Below are 21,721 nucleotides of genomic sequence, written 5' to 3' on the forward strand. Positions count from 1 at the left end.
GTGTCCGGGGTGGGACAGGCAACAACTTGGGCTAGCTGCCCAAGTACATACCCAGGTGGTCAGGTGTGATTGTACGCAGGTGGCTAGCCCCTGCAACTGCCCATGCTGCCGTGGATACACTGCTATTTTTAGGTGCTACCTTGAGCAGACCTAGCGGGGGTACGTCTATGCAAGCTGGGAATCACACCGCCCAGCACAAAGGTAGATGTACCCTTAGCTGGAGCATGGGTGATCCTGTCCCTTCTCCATACCTCCCTGCCACAGACAACCTTTGTTGCAGTGATCAGCATGTGGAGCAATGACTCCTCCTTCTTTAGCTAATTGATTTGGGCTATTGGTAGGGCCTTATCAAATTCGCGGCCATGAAAAACACACCACAGACCATGAAATCTGGTCTCTCCCATGAAATCTGATCTTTTGTGTGCTTTTACCCTATACTATATAGATTTCACAGGGGAGAGACTAGTGTTTCTCAAATTGAAGGTCCTGACCCAAAAGGGAGTTGCAGGGAGGTCACAAGATTATTTTAGGGGAGTCGCAGTATTATCACCTTTACTTCTGCGCTGCCTTCAGATCTGCGTGGCCGGAGAGCAGCAGCTGTTGGCTGGGCACCCAGCTTTGAAGGCAGCACAGCCAGCAGCAGCGCACAAGTAAGGGTGAAAATACCAAACCATGCCACCCTTACTCCTGCACTGCTGCCTTCTGAGCTGGGCAGCTGGAGAGTGGCGTCTGCTGACTGAGGGCCCAACTCTGCAGGCAGCAGTGCAGAAGTAAGGGTGGCAACTTCACTGCTCTGAGTTGGACCCCAAAACATCACATCCCCTTTCTACTCACTTGCTCCCTGCCTCAAGTGCAGGGACAAATTGAGAATCAAGCCCTGTGTCTCCTTAAATGCTTCTCTATTTGTATCCCCAGCTTCACAGCTCTAGCCAGGGCATGCAAACTGTGTTTCTGCACTCCTGAATTCACCCATGCACTGCTTTCTCAGGCAACTCATCTCAGATCACATTATCCTGGGATAGAGCCAGCTCCCTGGTTGCTGCACAGCCCCACAATGCTGGAGTAAAGTTCACAAAGGTTTCTCCAGATAATCGTTATCTGCTGCTGAAATGGGATGTGCTTTTGCGGTGTAATGAAATGTCCTAGAAGTATCATTACTGTTTCCTTGACACAACCGAACGAGAGGTTGGAAAGCTTTTCTCCAGGCTTCCTGCAATGCAGCAGTTCTCAGATATATCTCACAGGCTATCAGCCAATGGGACGAGGTTTTTGGTAATTCGTTTTCCTGGCAATATTGCTACAGTAGGACATGGAGGAAGGGGATTTGAAAACCTCCTCCTCCCCATATTCATCACTTTCATCAGTATCATGCAGGCAACATCCGTACTCTACGTTTACTGTACAAAAATGCTTGGTTCCTTCAGCCATCAAAAGTCACCTCCTATCGGCTGCTCATTTACCTTGCAGCCAGCACATTAGTTGAGATTTCCAAAGCCAGAGAGAGGAGGTGGCTGCCAAAGCCCCATTACTTCTAATGGGAACTGGTCACCCAAATACCATAGGTAGATGCTGACATCTCTTTAGCTTATTGCTCAGGACACCAGAAGATGTCAAGAAGCCACTGTAAGATTGCAGATCTGGTTGTGTACGAGCTGTATAGAGAGGGACTCTCACCTCCCTGCTTCTCGAGGAGGTGTCTCTGCATGGGGACCTCCAAATTAAAATGACCTTTAGAAATGTCATACCACACTGCAAAGCCATGTCTAATTTGCCATGCCTTGGTCTCATCCAGAACCAGTGAATAACAGGGGGTGCTGCTAGTCAGCACTGAGATGCATTGGCAAAGCCATATGGGAGTGCGAGGGCTGGAATAGCAGGACTGGGAAGGGCATGGGGGTTCCAGGACTAAAATAACATGGTCGGAGGAGAGCTGTGGCTGTGGACTGAGGTGCCAGTGACAGAGCTGTGTGGAAGAATTTGCACAAGTGCTGTCTGAATTACAGGTGCACATGATATTATTTGTCAAGTTATGGAGTTTAAAGCCAGAAGGGACCATGAGTTTGTCTAGCCCAGTGGTTCTCAAGCTATTTACCATTGTGGGCCGCATATGCAGCTCTCTGTGTTATGTGTGCCGCATCCACACAATATATACGCTACCAGTATGGCCCTGAGGCTGTCACATGGGCTGCCGCTGTGTGCTGATTGGGCCGCAAGTGGCCCACGGGCTGTGGATTGAGAACCACTGATCTAGTCTGACCTACTCCAGCTACTCCTGTATTGAGCCCAGTAACTAGCCGATCACTTTAATAAGAACTACATTGATTTACAGATTTGTTCTTTAAAAAAAGAAACTCAAGCGCAGCCCTTAGTCCCCAGCCTAGTGAAGTGGGTCCTGGGGTGCTGAGATTCTGGCTACTTACAGGCTGTACTGACAAAGGCTGAGTAGAGTTCCTTGGGAATCAGGGAATCAGGCATGTCCCGGAAAAACTCTTTGAGCAGAGCTGCCACATCGTGGACACAATAACTATCATCCAAGAAAACATCAAATCCCTGGTCGAATTCTTCCCGCAGCTTAAATAATGGGAAAAAGAGAAAAAGAAAGGAAAAAGGCAAGTAGCAATCAGTCACTCCTCCATCTAGCAGTCTGGGGCCCGTCCCCATGAAGGCTGTGGGCATGCATTTCCCACTGAAGCGAAGTGGATTGGAGTGTGTTCAGTTCACAGAACGATTAATAGATTTTAAGGTAAGAAGGCACCTTTATGATCATCTAGTTTGACTTCCTGTGTAATGCAGGCCAAAGCTGCTGGTTGGACTAGAGAATACCTTTTGGAAAGACACCCATTATGATTTGAAGATGACAAGTGATGGAGAAATTGCTCCAATGGTTAATTACCCCACTTAAAAATGGGCACTTTTTTCTAGTCTGATCTAATTGGCTCAATTGGATCTTGATCTGCTTTTGTCTGCTATTATTAAAGAGTGCTTTGGTGTTAGAATCTTCTCCCCATGCAGAGACTTCTAGACTATGATCAAGTCAGCTTTTAACCTTCTCTTTGATACACTAAATAGATTGACCATTTTAAGTCGCTTGCTCTAAGGCAGATTGTCCAGCCAGCAAATTATTTCTGGTTCTTTTCAGAACCCTTTTCAATTTTTTCAATATCTTTTTTTTAAACTGTGGATACAAGAACCAGATGGTTTGTCAGTGGTGATTTTACACATTGACTTGCTTATGTATCCAAGGATCACGTTCAGCCTCTTAACCACCAAATTGCACTGGGAATTAATGTTCAGCTGACTATCCACCAAGACCACCAAGTCCTTTTCTGAGCCACTGCTTTCTGGGATGTAACCCCACCCCCCCATTCTGTAAGTGTGACGCACATTCTTTGGCACTAAATGTATGACCTTGCATTTGGCTGTATTAACATATTGAACATATTGTTCAAATGAGCCCAGTTTACCAAGCAATCCAGATCAGTCTGTACAACTGCCCTGTACCCATTTTTACCACTCCATCAATTTCTGTGTCACCTGCTAAATTTATCAGCAATGATTTTATGTTTTCTTCCGGATCACTGATAAAGATATTAAATAGTATCAGGCCAAGAACAGATCCTTGCAGGACCTCACTAGTAACATCCCCACTGAATGCTGATTCCCCATTTACAATTACTTTCTGAGATCAGTTAACCAGTTTTTAATCCACTTAACATGGGCTGCAATGATTTTGTAGGGTACTGGTTTTTTTAAACATAATTTTGTGTGGCACTAACTCAAATGCCTTACTGAAGTCCAAGTATATGGTGTGAACACAATTTCCCTTATCAGCCAAACTTGCCATCTCATCAAAGCACATCAAGTTCACTTGACAAGATCTATTTTCACAGAATCATGTGGATTGCTAAAATAACAATGCTACCATTCTTTAATTCTTTACTGGTGGCATCCTGTATCAGCCATTCCACTGGTTTGCCCAGGCTAACCAGCCGATAGTTATACCTGGGTCCCCAATATTCCAAGTCTTGTTAATTATCAACATTATGGCTCAAACAACTCCCCAGCCAATTCTTTTAAAACTCTTAGGTACGATATCTGATCCTGCAGATTTAAAAATGTTTATGTTCAGTAGTAGCTGTTTAACCTCCTGTCTAGATAATGTTGGAATAGAAAATATTTGTATGAATATGACTATAAATACAGAACAGAAATATCTATAGAATACTTCCTTTTCTGCATCATTATTGACAATGTTACCCTCCCTATATATAACATTACTAGGATTTCTTTTTTTCCTGAAGTATTTAAAGAATTCCTTTTTAATTGTCATTCATTCTACTGGCCAGACATTTTTCACTTATGATAGCAGAGGGGGGGTCTATGTAGCAAAGGCAGAACAAATTCCAATAGCTTGAAGTTGAAGCTAGACAAATTCACAATAAGGAACATACTCTTAATAATGAAGATAATTAACCACTGAAACATCTTACGTAGTGATATGGTGGATGCTCTATCACTTGAAATCTGTAAGGGTTGGATGTCTTTCTAAAAGATAGGCTCTAGCTCAACTAACAGCTATAGGCTTGATGCGGAATCACTGAGTAAAATTCTCTGGGTTGTGTTATGCAGAAAGTCAGACTATAGGATCAGAGTGGTCCCTTCTAGCCTTAATATCTATGAATCAGTTCCAAGAAATATTACAATAAAGAGAGGGGTGGAAGAACATAGTAGGGGTGATGTCTCTGGCCCCAATAAATCACCTTTGGACCACATATCAGAAGAAAGACTAGCTGGGGTTCACCTTACATAGGGGAATTGCCAGCTGGCATGGAGCCAGCTACACCAACCCTTCACAGTCCCACCCAGAGTAGAGGGCATGATGGAGGCATGGTCACAGCACATAGCAATTCAGTTGTTATGAGCCAAAGTAAGTTAGAGTAGCCCCAAGGCAGCTCTAAGTTATGGCAAGGGCCAAATCAGCCCCCAGTTGCCTCCAGGATAGCTCAGCTGGACCCAAGTATCTAAGCCTGTGTTTCCCTCTGAGTCCTTGTCACTGGTTTCCTAGGCCCAGCCTCTGCACTGCGTTTTCTGCTCCTGCAGGACTACGTCAATGTAATTTTAGACTCCGGTATTCCAAGCCCTACTTTATTTATTCTCTACCCCTCACACATACTCTGGCTTCCTTCTCCTCTGCTTTCTGATCTTCTGAAGTGTCTAAGCTTTAGTCTCGTCTCCTCCCTTCATTGTCTTGTACTCATCCCTCCTTCGCTGGGCCATACCCCACTTTCTTCCTCTCTCTTTCCCATGCTCTCGCCCTTACCCCATTTTCTCTCCCCCCCCACTCCTCAGCTCCATTCTCTCTTCCTTCTCCACATACTTCTCATGGGCACTGGGCATAGAGACTGCAGGGGCAGCTGCCCTGGACACACAGGAGACAGACTCACTCCAGCCTCTTACTCTGTTTCCTATATTGTGTTTTCTTTTCTCTCCTTGCCTGCCTCTTCCCAACTGCCTCCCAGCAATGCTCTCTGTACAGCACCATCCAAGCTGATTTTTAACTTGCCTGTGTGATAGAGAAGAGATACAGTATAACTGGCTCAGGGAAGCATCTTCTAGCCCTGGCAGATCCTTCAGGGGGATTCCTGATCCTGCCACATGGGGAGACCATTTTTTTGCTGTGCACACAAGCCAGAATAAAATGTGTTACAGCACATGGGGCTTACAGCTCTGGATACAGCCACATTTAAATCTGGTTCTTATTGTAGAGTAGGCAAGTCTGTGTTCCCATCTCCCATTCTCCCTCTAGGTCCCTGTGGCACCTGTCACCTATACAGATGGTTTGGTGAGTTGGGCACTTTACCTGCTGAACTCTTTTCTTAGAGCTTCCGACACGGAAAATGCCCACAGTCTGGAGTCCTGAAAGAAAAATAGGTTTGTAAACAGCTCTGTATTCAAATGAATTTCTTTACTTGTCCACAGCCCTGACTGGTCTGTGCCATGTGGAACACTGGGCTCTTTACCTTTAGCTACAAGGGAAGACATTGCTTCACTCTGTTAACTCACGAAGAGTCAGTAAATGAAAGGCTTCTCCCTGTGCTGTCCTACAATCTGCCACCTCCATGCCACCCCATCCTTCGTCCCCAGGGTATCATCTGCAATTAATTAACCACTCCCTGAATCTCCTGGGTCCCTGGCCTCCAGCCTGTGCTACTTCCTCTATTATCTGAGTGCTAGGGGCGGCACTGCCCAGACTCAAACTGAGTTTGGGGACAAAGATTGGTTTTGAGAGTAGCTCTAGAGTTGTCTTCGGCTGGTGGAACTGAAGCTATGTCTACATTACAGGCGTTAGAGTCGCAGAGCTACAGTGCTGCAGCTGTGCTACTGTAGCACAATAGTGTAGATGTTTCCTACAGTGACAGAAGAGGGTTTTCCATCCATATAAGTAATCCACCTCTCTGAGCATCAGTAGCCAGGTTGACCTGGCTGCATCTACACCAGAGGCTAGGTTGGCTTACTACGGAGCTATGGGGTGTGACATTTTCACATCCCTGAGCAGATGTAACTAGGTTGATGTAATTTTTAACACCTGAGCTGTGTTGCAAAGGTGACTTGACAGAGCTTTGAAAATTGGGGGTTAGTGACTCAGTTTCTCTTGGCTATGCAAGTGAGACCAAATGTACCCCTGTATTCACACCTACACACTATTGTAATAATGTTTGTATAAGTTATGCCATGTAAGGTATCATCTGAAAACCCATAATTTGCTGCTCTGTATTGTCCTGCTAAAATATGTGTGGCAACATTGTATGTAAAGTTATAAAATTCACCCGTATAGTGAAATTGACACAAGTTCCAAACCCCATAGTCCTGCCCAAACAGAAGTTGGCAAACAGGTCTGTCCTAAACAAAGGAATGTGTGCTCTGCTTAAGTTGCATTTAAGCCATAAACAGAACCATCAAGCAGCAAGGAAAGAAAAAGGAAGTTCAAACAGGTGAAAAAAACAGCAGGGAACATCCTTCCACATCAACTCTTTGACTCCTGGTTCTCAGCTGGAAATGTTTGTCAAGAGAGGAACTGAAACTATAAACGGGAGAGACAAACACCACAAGACATCCCCTCCCTGCCCTGAAGCGACAAAGGAAGCAGCTGTTGGACTCTGAGGGAGAGGTCCTGACCTAGACAGTTTGGTCAGTAAGACTGCTGAAAGCATGTGGTGAGAAAACTTTGCTTTGATTCTAATGTTAAAAGCGACAAAGAGTCCTGTGGCACCTTATAGACTAACAGACATATTAGTCTATAAGGTGCCACAGGACTCTTTGTCACTTTTTACAGATCCAGGCTAACACGGCTACCCCTCTGATAATGTAGTTAAGTTAGGTATTAATAAATGTCTTATCTTTATTTTTCTTGTAGCCATTTCTGACTTTTATGCCTCCTATATGCCTACTTGTACTCACTTAAAATCTCTCTCTTTGTAGTTAATAAACTTGTTTTATTGTTTTATCTAATCCACTGTGTTTAAACTGAAGTGTCTGGGCATCTCCACTTGCGGTGACAAGTTGTGTGTATATTATTCTCTTAAAGAACATAAGAACGGCCATACTGGGTCAGACCAAAGATCCATCCAGCCCAGTATCCTGTCTACCGACAGTGGCCAATGCCAGGTGCCCCAGAGGGAGTGAACCTAACAGGTAATGATCAAGTGATCTCTCTCCTGCCATCCATCTCCACCCTCTGACAAACAGAGGCTAGGGACACCATTCCTTACCTATCCTGGCTAATAGCCATTAATGGACTTAACCTCCAAGTTAAGGAATAACAGATTTAATATTAACGGATTTAATATAACTTGTCCTGTCCAAGAGAGGGTTGGGCAGTACAGGACATACATTTCTATGGGAAAAAATCTAAGACTGGGGGTGTGTTGGGGTCACCCTGCAGTATAACCAAGGCTGGTGAGAGCCAGAGTGTAACCCAAGTGTGGCTGGCAGGCTGCCGTTACCCACAGACACTCAGGTGTGGCTTGCACGCTGGAGGCTGTTTGTGAGGGACCCAGATGGGAGCTACTTCAACAAGACATTGTAAGGCACCCAGGGTTGCAAGGCAGGGGTGACACGGCTGCTCATTAGTCTGGACTGTACCCTGGAATGTCACAAAGTGTCCCCTGTTGATCAATGAATGCAGAAATCTTGGGGGCTAGAGAAACCTCAAACAGCATCAGAGACTCGGGAAAGGTCTTGGTTTGGATCCAGCAAAGGGGTGAAGATTTGTGGGGCGACTCTGAGCCAGTTTGTCCATCCCTAAGGGAGGTTCTTATGGGCCTTGGAGTTGGAGAGGCTCTGTCTCCTCCCCACTTCTAGCAGGGGGATGGAGAGAGGGATTTAAATGGGAGAAAAATGAGATTCATAAGAATAAAAAGGTGGAATCCTCACCAAGCCTTGCCTAGGATTCTCTGCAGGCCTGAGCTGCACCCACCTTGAGAGGCCAAAGGGAAGGCTAGCCCACAGGATAGAGCTTCTTGGCTATAAGCAAGCAAACCAAAGCTCAGAAGGTAAGGACCGGGCCTATTCCCTGAGCTCACTGGGGGTTTGTCGCTGATTTCAGGGGGCCTAACGTGATGTCATTTCATTATTCTTGAGGAATCCCTTTGGTTAGAGGGAAAAGCTTCTTTACCGTATGCCTCAATGTGCTGGCAACATCTGTCCACAACACGCGGGACCTGCCTGTAGATGGGATTGAGGCTCAACGTCTTGTTCCTCTCCAAGGTTCTCCTGAGATCCAGCTCATTGGGATGTGACAGCTGCAGAGCTTCCAGCAGCCTGGAGGTGTTGTCACCCAAATCGGTGATGGAGTCCACAGACACTCCCCCCTGAAATCAGACACAGAGGTGACAAGGTGCCCGGAGCCCTCAGTTCATAACCCCCTGGTGCCCCCACAAATCCCAGAACCTCGGCGCTAAAATGAACCCCCACAAGACTCCATACCCTGGCCAACAAAATACAGAGGCCAGGTATGGGCCACCCCAGGGTGAGCAAGGGAAGTGAGAAGCTAGAGGGAGCTTTCCCATCCCAGGCACTCTGAGTACAAGCCCATCCAGCCCCTGGGTACATACTTGGGTGGCTAGCCAGTGCTGCTGCAGCCACGCTGCTATTTTCAGTGTGCTAGTTCGAACACAGCTAGCATGTGTCCGTCTATCCACACTGGACACATGCTGCCAGTGGCTGTGCAGACAAACCCTTGCTTATACACACTGCCACTGCTGGAATTCCCCCTTCTATACACACCCCTACTGCTGCCAGAGCTGCTAGTGCCTCAGTCTAAATTCCAAGCAAACTCCAGCAAAACTCCGGTTCAGAGTGAAATTTCCCATGGAGCCAAGAGTCACTTCCCTCTTACCCTACCCCTGCTCTGCCTTTCCCGCTTGGCTGGAGTATCTTCTGAAGAGGCTCAATGTGGGGGCTGCTGGCTGATGCTGGCTCCCATATCCCCCTATTTTAATTTTCCAGGGTGACGACAAGGTAATAGTTGCTCCCTCTGCCCCAGACCCATAGAAGCCCCAACAGGTCTGCCTGCCCTTGCCCACCCCCATGCAGCAGCAGCAGCAGGAGGATCAGAAAATGCCTTACTAGGCTGGGTGCTGCCCCCTGGAGGCCCATCTCCATCATCATGGGCTTGAGGCACCAGCCAACGTGTTGACACACTGGCTTCGTCAGGAGCAGGGACAGCAGGAAAGTGGCTAGTTACCAGATTCATCCGATATATTAAGTGATCTCCTGGCAGTACAATGTGCTGGATTTAGTTATTCACATTACAGTAGTGCCTAGACAGCCTGACCAAGATCAGGCCAGGGTCCAGGATCATAGAATCATAGAATATCAGGGTTGGAAAGGACCTCAGGAGGTCATCTAGTCCAACCCCCTGCTCAAAGCAGGACCAATCCCCAGACAGATTTTTGCCCCAGATCCCTAAATGGCCCCCTCAAGGATTGAACTCACAACCCTGGGTTTAGCAGGCCAATGCTCAAACCACTGAGCTATCCCTCCCTCCCTCTGCAGCCAAACATACGAAAGGTCCCGGGGCTCCGTTTACTTTTGCAGAGAATTTCAAACTGTTTGGTTTTGGCTCCCAATCAGAACAAAACCGAAGATATCAGCATCCTGCATGGAACAGAACATGCTTCCTCTGCCCAGCTGTACTCCCCTGTCTCAGCCCAGCAGAGCTGGCAGAAAAGCTTGCACCTCCACAACAGGCTTAGTGAACCCTTGTCCTCCTCGGCCTGGTGACCACCTCTGACACCACTGACCATGCTCTTCTGATTGAAATCTCGTCTTCCCTCGGCTTGCGGGGCTCCGTGCTCTCATGTGGCCCCTCCAGCCTCTCCAATCGTTTCTCAACATGTTGTCCAGGGGACGCTCCTCACAGCCCTCAGAGCTTGGGTCCCCTGCTCTTCTCCTTCTGCATTTTATCTCTGGGTAATCTCATCAGCAAACACTAATTCAGCTGCCATCTCTGTACTGATGGTGCACAGATCTACCTCTCTACTCCAGACCTGTCTGTGTCTGTCCAAACTGCACTCTCAGCCTGTTTCTCTGACACCTCCTCGTGGACATCCAGCTGTCGGTTCAAGCTCAGACGGTCAGAACAGATCCCGTAATCTTGCTCTCTGAGTCCTTCCCTGTTGCTCGTCTCCCAACACCACCATCCTTCTTGTCACTCAGGCCCATATCCTGGGTGTCATTTTTGACTTGGCCCCCTGTCAAGATCCTCGCATCCAAGCCATATCTAAAACTTACCAGTGCTTTCTGCAGTTCTCAGAGCCACCTTTCCTCTCCATCCACAGCTAAAACCCCTGTCCAGACCTTCATCATCTTGTGTCTTGACCACTGAAACATCCTCTTCTCTGGCTTCCGTAAATCCAGCCTCCATTCAGAATGCTATTGCAAAGATCTGGCATGTCACTTTACCATATCACCCCTCTCTTTGCACAGCCTACCCTCACCCACCTGTCTTTGCTCAGATCTGACCAAGAGATTGACTCCCCTATCACTGGCCCATGATGCCAGCTTCCATCGCCCTCATGTTACATTTTCAAAGAAGCACCTTCATGCATTCTCCCATGCTGAACAGGTTTGTGCCAGTTTCCTTCTCCTCCCTCATCTGTATCCAGTGTTGTTGCTTGTCTTATTCTTACCGTGCAAGCTGCTTAGAGCAGGGACTGTTTTATATTCTGTGTTTGCACAGTAGCCCACAGGAATTGGTGCTGCTGGAAGCCCCTCAGTTTCCCCAACAGAAGCCAACCCAAGGCTGAAAGCAACCAGAGGGCCAAACTAGCACAACTTGACCTTGTAACCAGGGCCCCTGGGAAACAGCCTCAGTCGTTGGGGTGCCACGGCCCCCCTCCTGCCTGGCCTGATGGCAGCTTGCTCCCAGCACACAGTTTAGTTCTCACTCAACCTGTTTTGCAGCCTTACCCTTCGGTGGCTCCGGGACACAGTGTCCAGGAAAGTAGGAGAGAGCGGCTCATCGGCAAACTCTCCACCGAGCTCCAGTACGCAGCCTCCGACGAAAGGGGATTTCTTCTGAATCTGAGCTCGAAATTTAGTCACGGTCGCTTCCACCTCCAGGCAGTCCCTGCGGCTGCCTTTCACTGCTTCCTGCATTTGCTTGTGTGTCCAGTCATTGGCAATGACTTGGGAGAGCGGGATCCCAAAGGCCTGGGGACAACAGTCTGTAAAAACACGAGACAGTTAGGGACTGTGACCTGCAGGCAGACAGAAACGAGACAGAGACGTAGCAGCAATCCCGCCCTCCAGCCAGGAGCCTGCGCACTCTGCAGCATGGCAGAACTACACTCTGCGGCAACAAAAGCAGAGTCAGGCAATCTGGGGTTCCCATTGTCCCACCCTATTCAAGGGGCAGTGGCAGGAGCCAGACACTAAAGAACCATCAGCTGAGCTGCGGGCTGCTCACCACCACTCCTCTTTAGACAGCTAGGGGTCTCCCCCACCTCCAGGCCACAGCTCCCTGCCTGCAGGTGAGTCAGGCTCTTTCCTGAATGAACAAGGGTTCAACTCCTACCCACAAAGCAGAGGGCTGTGGGGAGGGAATCCTACCAACACAGAAGAGCCACAATAGGGTGAGCCCAGATACCGGGATGGTGGTGATGGGAGCATCTGCCAATCAGATGGGCTCAGAGTTAACACCCTATGGCAATGCAACAGGGCAACTCGCCGCTCAGAGTGACTGACTCAGACAGGCGTCGCTGCATCGGTAACACTGTGGCCATGTGTTCAAGATTTTTCTTGCCCTCATGAGGCCCAGAAACATTTTCTTTAGATAAACTTTGAGAGTCTAGTACCATGATAGGCCAGATTTCCAAGAGAGGTCAGTGCATCAGTTGCACATTGGGTGCTGGGCACATTGGAAAATCTGACTTCAGTTCTGGGTACTGAACATACCTGACCTCTTGACATCTTCAAATCCTGGACGCGTTTCTGGGACACAGTGCAACACAAATTACTTGGGCTCAGTACAGGGTTAACTGGGTGAAATTTAAAGGCTTCTGCTATATAGGAGGTCAGACTAAACCATCTAATGGCCTCTTTTGGCCTTAAAGCCAATGAAATAGCAAAACACTTTGTTAATGCAGCGTTAAGGTTGCCAGGTGATGGCTCACGCTCTTCTGGAATGCGAGTTCAGCAAAACTGAGTTAAGGTGAATGCCCATAGAGCCTTAACTCTGCCCCCCGTCCCAAGCTGGCAATAGCCACTGGGAAATATCTAAATCCACTGCAGCTGCATTCAGTGTGCTGGGTGTAGTGGTTCTGAATGGTGGAGGAATAAACTGGAGCAGCTTGGGAGAGCTGTGACTGTGACATGAGGAGATCTGGGTCTGAGACCACCCCATGTGTGTGATCAAAGGAAGGAGGTGCACATAGACCTTGAGGTTCCAGTCTGCACCATTTCAATGGAGGTTGGTCTGGAGCAGGGCACTGGGGTGGTCTTGCCTGGGAATTGTCAGTCATGAGGTGGGATATAAAAGCAGGCTGGGTTTAATGATGGGGAGCGGACAGTACAGGGTTAGGTGATATCCTGTGTGAAGGGGCTGTTAAATTTTACAAGTGTGGTATTGTGTCAGTGAGCAGACTCAGTGTTTGAGCGCAAAGCAAGTGCAGGTAGCATCTGTCCATTACAGTGACAAGGCAGAGCGGGAGTGTGTGTGTTATGGGCATACTAGGGCATCACTCAAAGAGGTGGAGTTATGGTTGTGTGGGCATTTCCCTTAACTCTGTATTTCTTGGATGTTAGAAGTTAGAGTTTTGCTGAGTTCAATGTTCTGGAAGGGCGTGAAGTATCACCAGACAACCTTCATTCTGGGTTAACAAAGTTTTTTGCTATTTACTTGCCCAGTTTTTTAAACAGAGACAGAAAGGTTTGTCATTTAGACCATTGTCATTCTCTCCTTGGCTAGGTAATAATCCAAAGACACCGTTTTTATATTGTGCTTTTCACCAGTAGATTTCAAAGAACTTTTACATAATGATCCCCATTTTACAGATGGGAAACAGACACAGAGAAGTTGAGTGACTTGCCCAAGGTAACCAGCTAAACCCCCAACTTCCTCCGCTACCCCTCACAGTCTCCAAGCCCCTCTGACTTCTCCCTCTCCCCCAACCCCTTCTGTCTCCCTTACCTGCGCCCCAAACTCTCTGCCCTCCACTACTATCCATTCCAATTACACATCAATCACTGAGAAGACCCAAGTTCCCTTCCCACATACTTTTGCACCTCTAATTACCCTCCCCTCCCAGTGATCATTCACGTGTCATTCTTTTCTTCTTTTCAAAAACAGTTCCAGCACCTTCTGAGTAGGCTGCTGTACTCAGACTACATTTCTTAAAAAAAAAAGATGGAGCATTTTTTCCCCCAAAACATTTACAGTTCATTATCCAATTTCTTCCACGGGTGGGTTTCAAACTTCAAACTAACTTGCTAGAATCTGAATTTAATGAAATGCTGGTGTTTTTCTGTTTGTTTGGGTTTTGTGTTATTTTGTTTTTTTCTGAGGGCTGTGTCTCAGGAACTCCCTATTCAAATGACCCCACATTTGGATCACTAATCCTGCCTTACACTCCCATCAGGCATAGCAAATTTCAAGACAATCATTGTAAGTATGCAGATTTTAGAGCACTTGGAAGAGCTCTCTTTTAAACAGGAAACTGGTCTAAACCTTTAAAAAAGCTCCAACAGGTGAGGAAAAAGCAGCAGGGGACAGCCTTCCCTACAGACTCTTGGTTTCCTGAATCTCAGCTGGAAATGTTTTCCAAGAGGGGGCCTGGCACTATAACAAGGCCGGCTGCCAGGCTGTGTGTGGAGACAGAGGGGCAGGCTGCTCAAAAACAGAAGGGAGCTCTGTTGGAGAGTTTGCCAGGGTCTGGCTGCCCTGTGGCACAGCAGCTGTTGCTGAGAGTGTGAGGTGAGATGTTGGGGTCAGAGCCATTGGAGCTGGGGCCATGGGGTGATTCAGCAGTGTGTTCAGGGAGGGGCTGGTTGTCGGGGAGGGTGCGGTTTCTGCACATTGGGAGCAAGAACCAAGAAAATTTGGGGAAGGGGCTCTGCAAATCCCCATCACCTGCTCTTGGGAAAATGGAGAGTTCAGAGGCCATTCCCCCCACGCTGAGCCCAATGTGCAGTAGGAACCCTGGGGTTTCCCTGTCATCCAAGCTACTAGCTGAACACCTCACAACCGGTCAATCATCCCCTCCAGCTCTTTGAGGGCCTGGAGGGACCGGGCAGGGCTTGTACCTGAGGAACACCCAGGAAGCCCCCTCCCCAAACACCTCTCAGTCATGCCATCCTCACTACTGCACTTTCTCAGAATTCAAGGGAAATTTCATTTGCAAAACCCATAGGTAAGCTGGCATGCAGATTCCAGGTGATTCCCTTTATCCTGCTCCCTGGGCCCTTTCAGAATGGGAGTGTTGAATTCCCAAACACAAATGCTGCAAAGCCAGGACAGACGCAATTCAGAACACATTTCCCACATAGCACAGCCATGCAACTTTAATTCTGCCCCTGTGGTCCCTGCCTTAAGGAGCTCCTCAGGGAGAGATCATAGTTCCGTCACCTTCCCAAGCCTTTTTCTTCAGTGTGATCTCTGCCCCCAGCCTGGATCCATGGTGCTACCTGGAGCACAGAGGGGATCTATTGGCACATACAAGTAGCAGTCCTGATCTGAAGTTATGCTGGACACAGAGAAAAATAGCATGTTTGGTTGGGGAGGGCTAAGGTAACTGTATTCCTAGTTCCTCTTGCCATCCCCACAAGGGTAGAATTAAGGTTGTGTGCTTGTGTTGTGTAGGAAGAGTCTCCTTATCTCTGTTTCTATTTTTCCATGATCTATGATTTGTTTAGTCTTGATCATCTTGAAGGGGAATTCCACATTTCCTGGCTTTTGCAACATTTGAGTGTTGGCAATGAACTCTTGCCTTCTGGCAGGGCAAGAAGAGCACAGGGCGGTGCTGAGAATACAAAGCTTTTGGTATGTCAGTAGGGAACCTGGAAATACTGTATTTATGACCCTGCCCATGGAGGAAACTCATTTATGGACACCTTCCAGAAAACAGTTTGGGGCAGGAGGAATCTTTGATTTCCAGGTGATTCCTATAAGAATTCCTGTAAGAATGGTTTGTCTTTTTATTCACACACAAAAATAAAATAAACAAATGTCCCTCAAAGTCAAAATCCATAAAAAAACAAACACAAACCAAAGACCAAACCCCATCCCAAGCAGAGCCACTCCACCAACCCTGAAAAGGGAGATGTGCCAGAAACTCTATGGAGTCTGATACCAGACACCTCTGTGTTCCTGGGGAACCAGGGTGCAGTATCCAGCCGGACTCATGAAAGACACCCCCCCCCCCCCCCCCCCGCCCAGCCTCTGCTTAAACCAAAACCCATTAGAAGAAGAAAACTTGCAGAGAGCAGTGAAGGGCGTTGGGAGACACACCTAGACCCCTCCTGACAAGGGTGACAAGATTAAGACATCTCCATTAGCATACAGAATGGAGAGCAGAGACAACTCCCCTAGCCTCATCTGCATGAAAGATGGGACAGGAAGACATCTCAATTTACATACAGAATGGAGAACAGAGAACCACACTCAATTCTGGGACCAGAAAAAGCAGGGAAGCACTGCATCCTGGGAATCTCTGCTCCAGATGCTAATGAACCTACGCCTGCACACACACCCAGCTCAGCAGTTATCAGACCAATTCTAGTAATGAATCCTTAATTGATATCCAAATACTGAAGCAGCCTAGTTGCATTGTGAGCTCCCTGGAAGAAAACACCACCCATAGCCAAGAGTGATCAGATCCTATTGTCTAGTCTAAAGAAAACCCTTGAGTCATCAGTTTACCTATAAACAAATCTAGTGTTCTCCCTTGAACTATTGTATTTTCTCTACAAAAATCCCTACTCACCCTCTAGTCAGGGTTCTGATGCTTAGATCCAAACTATGCATCAGTTCCACTGGAACTCCATCTTCTGAGACTGATCGTGCTGGGGGCTCTGCCTGTCTCCAGCATTCAGGACCCTCAGCTACCACCATCACCTGGGAACCCCGACCAGTTCAAGCCTCATGGAGTGGGTGAGATCCCCCCCTCTTTCTCTCTCTCTGTTTTCCTTTCTACCTTAGGTATTAACCTTTAATCATGTATGTTAGGTTGGTTTAGTCCTCCTTGTGTAGTTATCACTATTATTCAATAAATAACTTCTATGGTTAAGTTGGTTGCTTCTCTCTCTCTTGCTGAACTTTACTCGTTTGTGTTTTTAGCTTCCCCCATTCACTCTACAGCAATGCTTCTTTTACCTAAGCTAAAGATCCCTGCAGCGCCCAAAATACTGTGGGGTTTGCTCATCGAGTAGGTTACTGCCAGTACAATTGTGTTGGGGGAGTGGGGATAGAGACGTGCTGAATTTGGGACACATAAGGGTAACAGCTTGAAAGTGCTGCTTCCTCCAGCCCAGTGAGTCCAGAGACATATAAGGGGTCAGCTTGACAGTGCTGATTGACCTGGTCCGCTCAGACTTGCCACAAAGGAGAAATTCACAATGGAATCCAGGTAGATAGGGTGCCTTGGCTTAGCTTATTTTTAAAGACCATGATGGCTTTGAGGAGCACAATGCCAGACTGAAATGTGGAATTCGCTCACCTTTCTTCTCCTTGGAGGAGTTTTCCAGTTTCCTTCTGATGAATTTGTTGCGTTTGGGTCCAGCTGGTGGAGGAAAGGGATGAGAAAAGACTGTATGTCATTAGGTCATCTTCAATACAGAGCCTGTCCAAATATATCCACAGCCCTCCTACCCCTGTGCTATCCACTCTCGCAGCATAAAGCCATCGCACTCAGCAAAAAGGCTACTACAGGTTTCTGTTTAAGTGTCCAAATATAAGAGGAGTAGGGGTTGCATTTCACCAGGACCTACCAGAATATCCTCTATAATAATTCCCATCCCCCATTCCACCCTTCCCTGCAGCCTGTGGCCACTCTTCTTTATTGTCTCTTTTTGTTATAAAGAGCAAGTGTCTTAATTATAAGCCCTGTGGTAGAGCGCTCTCTGCCACATCTGGTGGTGAACAGGGGAAAGAGCAGCTGCAGAGAGAGATCAGTTCCATAAGCTTTCTACCCACACATCCTCCAAGTGATACATCGAGGATTTACCAGAGCTGAACACAAACTCTGAGCTGAGTGATGTGACAAAGTGGGAATTTTTATAATATTCTTATGAATCCTGTGTGTGCCTCCGTTTCCTTCTGTACTTTGCATTGTTATCCAGTGTGGGGGAAGGGTTAAATCTGCTCTTGGGGCAGCAAAAGCAGGAGACATGAGGGGGTGTGGCACCTTGCTGTTTGGGGGTGCAACGAATGGGTTGTTAAGAAACTGACTGGAACCTGTTGAAAACAACTTATATCGATGCTGAATCCAAAAGAGACAATGGGAGGACCCGGTGACCAGATCATTTACACCTAGCAATCAGTGACCAAGAGGAAAGATTTCCCGCTTCGCCTCCCAGCAGGGCAGCTGAGCAAAGACCAGCTTGAGAACAAAGATCTAAGAGCTGACAGCAGGGGATAAGAATGAGCTTCCGGAAGAAGCTCTCAGCAGGGACTGATGAAGGGTCAGAGCAGTGGGTCTCCACTCCCATGGGCTGTTTGCAGCTCAATCAGCACACAGCTGCAGCCCATGTGACCTCCTCAGGGCCATACAGGTAGTATTGGATGCGGTCCACAATGGTAAATAGGTTGAGAACCACTGGGTCAGAGAGAGACAGAGCTTGAAATTGAATCCATTATCGCTTGGCTGGTGGATTGCTCTGGCCTGGTCAGATGGCCTGGCTTAACCTTCATTTCTCTGTGCTAGCCTAAGGATTTCCGAGGCTCTGTTCCAGATCACTAATACACCTACTGGTCTGAATAGGCTGCCTGGTGTCACTGCAAATACTTGCCAAGGTGCATTAGTCCCTGAACAGCATACATGGCTCTGAGCAGGAGTCTATCTCAGCTGGACTCGCTGAGCAGAGCTCCTGGGGTGAAGCAGGAGGGCTGAAGCCCAGAGGCTCAGTCTTGGAGGCGGTGACGCTGCAAGGCCTACCCTGAAGGAAGAGCGAGACCCCTTGGGGGTCTGCATTACTGAAGGGTTTCCTCCAAAAGGCTGTGTAAAAGCTGGTGCATAGCTCTGATCCTGCAGATCCGTGACTGGGGGGACAGTGGGACTGAAATGAGAGAATGAGCACAGGAAAAGAAAGAAGCAGCACTGTGCTGAAGCCACAGACAGCAGTAGCCAAGCAGAAAGAACTCCAGTGGGGGCCCCCTGCTCAGCACCAGGGCCGGCTCTAGGCACCAGCGCTCCAAGCATGTGCTTGGGGCGGCACTTTCTAAGGGGTGGCACTCCGGACCCTTTTTTTTTTTTTTACTTGGGGCGCAAAAAGCCGGGAGCCGGCCCTGAGCGGGTGAGCTGCGGAGGTGGGGGGCGCGGGGAGGGCCACAGGAAGTAACCCTGGGGGGGGCAGAGGAACCGCCCTCCACTGCCTCAGCACACCTCCGCTCTGCCTGCTCCCAAGCGCGCCGCCACCGCTCCGCTTCTCCACCCTCCCTCCACCCAGCGGGGGAGGAGGCGGGGCCGGGGATTTGGGGAAGGGATTGGAATGGGGCGGGGAAGGGGCGGAGTTGGGGGGGGGCTGGGGCGCGTGGGACATTTTTTTTGCTTGGGGCGGTAAAAACTTGGAGCTGGCCCTGCTCAGCACCATTAAACCTGAAATCTCTCTAGTTGGGTTCGGGGATGGAGTGGCTGCACTGGGGGACCACACTACCCACTGCCATTCCCACCAGGGGTGGGGAGTTGAGTGACAAGACAATGGCCAAAGACATGTGAGTGTTTTGCATATACCGATCTATTTTTGCTGTTTCCTGGGTTGATGTTGTGTCTCTTTGTCCCCTAATAAAGCCTGTCCTTGATTTGCACCAGACTCTATGTTTGCACGTGAAGAAGTGCTGCCTGTTCAGAGTCCTCGGGGTGGGGGGGTGGGGGGGTTATTTAGTTTTTCCCAGATTTCTCGGGCGGTGCTTGATTCTATGATGTGTGTTAGATTTTAAGAGGAATTCCTAGACATTTGAACCCTGCTCAAAGTGGGAGGGAAACAAGTAGAATGCTATTCATATTCCATTCACCACATGCCCTCCAACCCACCCTGCTCCTCCCTCTGGGGCCAGCCTCCTGGTTCTCCAAAGTTTCCATCTATCCTGCACCTCTTTGTGTCAATAACGGGGGAGTGACTGGGACCCAGTTAAAGAAAAAACTCTGGTTTACTGTTACAACATGAACAGCCAGGTTTGGAGCTTTGCATCCAGTTACTGCTGGTGTTTCCCATTGTTAATCTTTTATTATGCACACAGCCAAAGGAGTGTCTGCAACTTCCCAAGTCAACACTCCCAGTGTAACACTTCCCCTTATTTTCTTCCTTTAGCTGTACAGAGTTGTTTAGAGGGGAAGTTTCTTGTTTTACTCTTTTTTAGATGATATGACAGATCAGGGCCAGATTTAGGGGCAGGCAACCCAGGTGACCACCTGGTGTGCCAGAATTGGGGGGCGCTGGGCTCGGGATGCTGTTTTTGTTGTTAGCGACAAGAGGGAAAATAGAATATTTGAAGTAAAATCTTCCAGGTGGAAGTATGTGGATTCATTTTTCATTAACCTCCGAGAATGTTCTGGACCTTTGTAGAATATTGTGGAACCTTCCAGACTTTCTGAGAGCTACATTTTCTTTGAACCTCCTAGCATGCTGTAAGCCATGCCCTCACAGGGATATAGCATGAATAAATACACATTTACAGATCCTAAGGGTGCAAATTTATTGTCTTATAGGACAGGGATAAATCATGAATGCAAATAGTGCCTCAAAGTCGTGAAATGGGCTACAAATGCAATAAAAAATAAGGTATTCAAAGTTTAACAAATGGAAGGGGGCGCCAAAGACGCTCCTCGCCTGGGGCGCCATTTGGTCTACAGCCAACCCTGTGACAGATGGTTTTATTTTATTTATTTTGGAAAGAGAGAAGGTGGCTGCTAGGATGGTTTGGACCTGTTGTGTGGTCTGAGCAGCCTCTCAGATACAGCCAACACTTAGCAGCATTAGACTGTTTACAAGTGCTTCTTTACTTGCCTTTCTGCTCCCCAGCTGACATCAATGTCACATCAGGTGGAGCTGTGTTGGGGGCTAAGCCAGACTTTTGTTACATGGACAACAGGAAGGGGGAGACTAGAGAGAAGGGGAATGAGGTGGGGAAGGAAACTGGCACATTAGGGAGGGGGTGAGAGCAGGAGCTGTAGGCGCACAGCCCAGGAGTTCAGCAGCCAGCCAAAGCCTGTGTGATGGTGATGTGATTGGACCAAAGGGAGGGACCCAATCTGATCAGGATGTCCTTCTGCAGTAGCCCAAGAGTGAGATGGTATATTCCACCCCCTCCCCAGGGGGTGGGGGCTGCCCTGATGGTGAAGCTCACTCCGCTCCATTCCCCATTGATACCCATAGAGCAATGTCCAGAAGGGGGCAGTAATCTTGCCCCATTAACAGTGACCAATCACAACACATTTAGGTGATTTTAGCTCTAAATATGGGGATTTCCCATTCTCTCCTTATCCTATGACCCGTGCTGGGCAGGGGGTCAGACTAGACAATCACAATGGTCCCCTTTGGCCTTGGAATCTATGAATCTAAAAATCTATGAGTCTATTTCCTATGACATAGAAAAATCTATGTTTAAAGTATGTTATTTAGTTGCAAAGTCAAGCACTCAATAATTAGAAATGCCAAAAGGTTGCCCATGCAGCCTTAATTCTCCCCACACCCCTTGTGCATATGCATAATAATGCTGTCTTTAATTACATGATCATATAGTATTTTTCCCACAGGACTCTGCCTTATTCAGTGTCCAGGAGGGACAGTGCTCAGGGAATTCAATATTTCTTTTGTTCCTCATCATTCAGTTTATGGCCGCTGCCTTATTTACTGCCACCATCCAAACCCTTGGCTGAATACAGAATTACCACGTTTCACACAAGCATTTCCATGGTGATCTCTCTGCAGCGTCACAGAGCTTCAGCCACATTAATGTTTTGTGACAGACCCAGACCAGTGGGGTACAGGAGTCTGGTAGAGGGCA

General features: G+C 47.9%; 1 protein-coding gene across 1 annotated transcript in view; it reads right to left on the bottom strand.

The window, feature by feature from the left end:
* ARHGAP36 (Rho GTPase activating protein 36) overlaps window positions 1–18,207 on the bottom strand; it is a 42,811-nt gene extending 24,604 nt beyond the window's left edge. Inside the window, exons 1-6 of the mRNA XM_029911945.1 lie at window positions 18,126–18,207; window positions 17,217–17,279; window positions 11,473–11,729; window positions 8,675–8,870; window positions 5,861–5,916; window positions 2,421–2,571 (exon numbers count right to left, since the gene is read on the bottom strand). Coding sequence (XP_029767805.1) covers window positions 2,421–2,571; window positions 5,861–5,916; window positions 8,675–8,870; window positions 11,473–11,729; window positions 17,217–17,279; window positions 18,126–18,207 — 805 coding nt within the window. The remainder of the gene's footprint in view (window positions 1–2,420; window positions 2,572–5,860; window positions 5,917–8,674; window positions 8,871–11,472; window positions 11,730–17,216; window positions 17,280–18,125) is intronic.
* Between the last annotated feature and the right edge of the window lie 3,514 nt (window positions 18,208–21,721).

This window comes from Terrapene carolina, unplaced genomic scaffold, assembly GCF_002925995.2.
Source record: "Terrapene carolina triunguis isolate 2854851 unplaced genomic scaffold, T_m_triunguis-2.0 Scaffold137, whole genome shotgun sequence".
Taxonomy (NCBI): domain Eukaryota; kingdom Metazoa; phylum Chordata; order Testudines; family Emydidae; genus Terrapene; species Terrapene triunguis.